Source organism: Salmo salar, chromosome ssa21 (genome assembly GCF_905237065.1).
Source record: "Salmo salar chromosome ssa21, Ssal_v3.1, whole genome shotgun sequence".
Taxonomy (NCBI): Eukaryota; Metazoa; Chordata; class Actinopteri; order Salmoniformes; family Salmonidae; genus Salmo; species Salmo salar.
Genome location: NC_059462.1, coordinates 7,512,433 through 7,515,000, shown reverse-complemented (window position 1 = coordinate 7,515,000; position 2,568 = coordinate 7,512,433). Strand labels below are relative to the sequence as shown.

Here is a 2,568-nt window from a genome sequence, read left to right as displayed (position 1 = left end):
AAATATCTCATACCTTTTGACTCTGGAGGACTTTGGTGAATACTTCAACTACACTGACTTCAACACAACTTATGAGCTTGATGAAAACACCCTAATCTGTGATACTTCCCCCATTTCCTCTGGTGTGACAGTCGTCTTATGTGCCTTATATGTCCTCATCTTGCTCTTGGCCATTCCTGGGAACCTGGTGGTGGGGCTGGTGATCGCCTCCAGCAAGCAGCCACTGTCTCCTTCTGACTTATACCTCCTCCACCTGGCTGTGGCCGACTTCCTGTTGGCTCTCACCCTCCCTTTCTGGGCAGCTTCTGTCACAGTAGGCTGGGTGTTTGGTGACGTCATGTGCAAACTAGTTAGTATCTTCCAGGAGGTCAGCTTCTATGCCAGCATCCTGTTTTTGACCTGCATCAGCGTGGACCGTTACCTGGTGATCGTGCGAGCCATGGAGGCGTCCAAGGCTGCTCGTCGCCGAGAGGTCAGCTGGGGCACCTGTGCCACTGTCTGGCTCGTGGGTGGCCTGCTGTCCCTGCCAGGTCTCTTCAACCACGTCTTCCTCTTACCCGGCACAGAGCGGATGACATGCACCGAGAGTTACGACCCAGGCAGCGCTGAGGCTTGGCGGCTGGTCATACGGGTTCTCGGGCACACGTTAGGGTTTCTACTCCCTTTGACCGTTATGGTGGTGTGCTATGGTGTGATTGTGGCTCGACTCCTGCGGACCCGGGGCGGTTTCCAGAGGAACAGGGCCATGAGGGTGATTGTTGCGCTGGTTTTGGCCTTTCTGCTGTGCTGGATGCCCTACCACCTGGCGGTGATGGCGGACACCCTATTCTGGGCAAAAGTGGTGGGGTACGGGTGCCGAGAGAGAAGCGCTGTGGACACCGCCATGTTCGCCACCCAGAGTCTGGGCCTGCTGCACAGCTGCGTCAACCCGGTTCTGTATGCCTTTGTCGGGGAGAAGTTTAGGAGGAGGCTGCTCCAGATGTTCCAGAAAGCGGGTGTGATGGAGCAGCGAGCGTCGTTGACCAGGGCCAGCAGATACTTCTCTCAGACCTCGGAGGCCACCTCCACATTCATGTGATCTTAAAATGTGTGATTTTACCCCTGATTATAAGAAGAATCAATGAGTCATGATGAGTCATAATCAGGTTGTATCAGTGTTCATGTTAAAACACTTCATTTCTCCACTGGTTTAACAACATGCCTTTTTTAAAAGCTGTTTCCCACAAGTCTTTGTCCATAAGTGATTAAATCCATTTTCTCAGTCAGCGGTATTTCTTTTCATTCCAGCTATGGTGGATTCAGACCCCTTGACTTTTTCCACATTTTGTTACGATGCTATGCTGTGGGTGTGCAGGAATACGCCCACATAAATGTCATCAAACTGGAATTTTAAAACTGCCTCCTTACTTGAGACCACATTTGTCTTTACATGTATTATTCTATTAACTCAATGCAACGATTGTTAGCAAAAAGGAAGTGTAACGCCCCTGGCGGGTTTTGAACGTATGTCTCCCAGCATGTAGCCAAACCTGCTAACCACTGCTCCAATAAATCTGTACCATTTTGGGGGGTATAGTAACAGGCAAGTAGGCAAGGTCCATGACATTATTTTCTATTCATAAACATTGTTTAGGGACAATTCTGAAAAGAATAAGTATGTCAAAAAAATATTGACATAACAAACTTGGCGACGCCATACATATGCATGTTTTCCGTTTCATAAAACTGCGTGCGTGAATTCACCTTTTTTATGTTGACAATAGCGCCCTTTTTTAGCTGTATAATTTGGAACTATTGAAATTAGTTTCTAAAAGAAAGAGCAATGGCAAATTTTGATTACACTCCTGTAGAGGTGTGGGCAGAATGTTTTAATATTTTACAGTGACTTTTTAAAAAACTAAATATGCATGCTATCAAATATAGCAGGTGCCAAACACTTGATTGATTGTACATTAGAAACATCTTAAAAGTGAAATTCTACAGCCCACTCTTCTACAGTATGCAAAATGTTCAACATGTTGGTAATCAATAGATTATGTTTCTATCTCCTGCCTTGGTTTAGTCTCTGATATTAAATAGGCTATTACCTTGTGCTCCTATTGCACAGCAATACTGCAGCCTATACCCATATTTTCAAATATTTAACATAAGCTACCAGTCTATTTACTGTGTTGGCAGAATGCTTTAATCTTTTGCATTAACTTATGCTGTATTTGGCAAAGGACTGTGAATGTTTCTGAAAGAGAAAATGATGCCAAATTGTTGTGGACCTGTCAGTATAATGTTTTAATTGAATGTTTTGTATTGACTTTCCCCCCAACCTAATATGCTGGACTGTCAGCAAATTGTCTAGGCTACTCAAAAACAAATAATAGAATTATAAAAAAAATAAAACACAGATTTTCGCTCTTCTCACTAACTGCAAATGGTTGCAACTTGTTATGTTTAAGTGTGTTGTGACACACATGTATGGTCATATTTTAGCCATTTTATTTTGTTTTGTTATTTCATGGGGCCATGCCTTGTCAATTTTTAGGCTGCCTAGGTATTTGTATTTAAATGATTAAT

At 43.9% G+C, this 2,568-nt stretch overlaps 1 protein-coding gene across 1 annotated transcript in view; it reads left to right on the top strand.

Moving 5' to 3' along the window:
• The window catches only part of LOC106581661 (C-X-C chemokine receptor type 1), a 1,838-nt gene extending 573 nt beyond the window's left edge, over nt 1–1,265 (top strand). The window contains exon 2 of the mRNA XM_014163863.2: nt 1–1,265. This exon is cut by the window's left edge and continues 4 nt beyond it. Within this exon, the coding sequence (XP_014019338.1) occupies nt 1–1,078 (1,078 nt within the window). The 3' untranslated portion in view covers nt 1,079–1,265.
• Nucleotides 1,266–2,568: the final 1,303 nt, after the last annotated feature.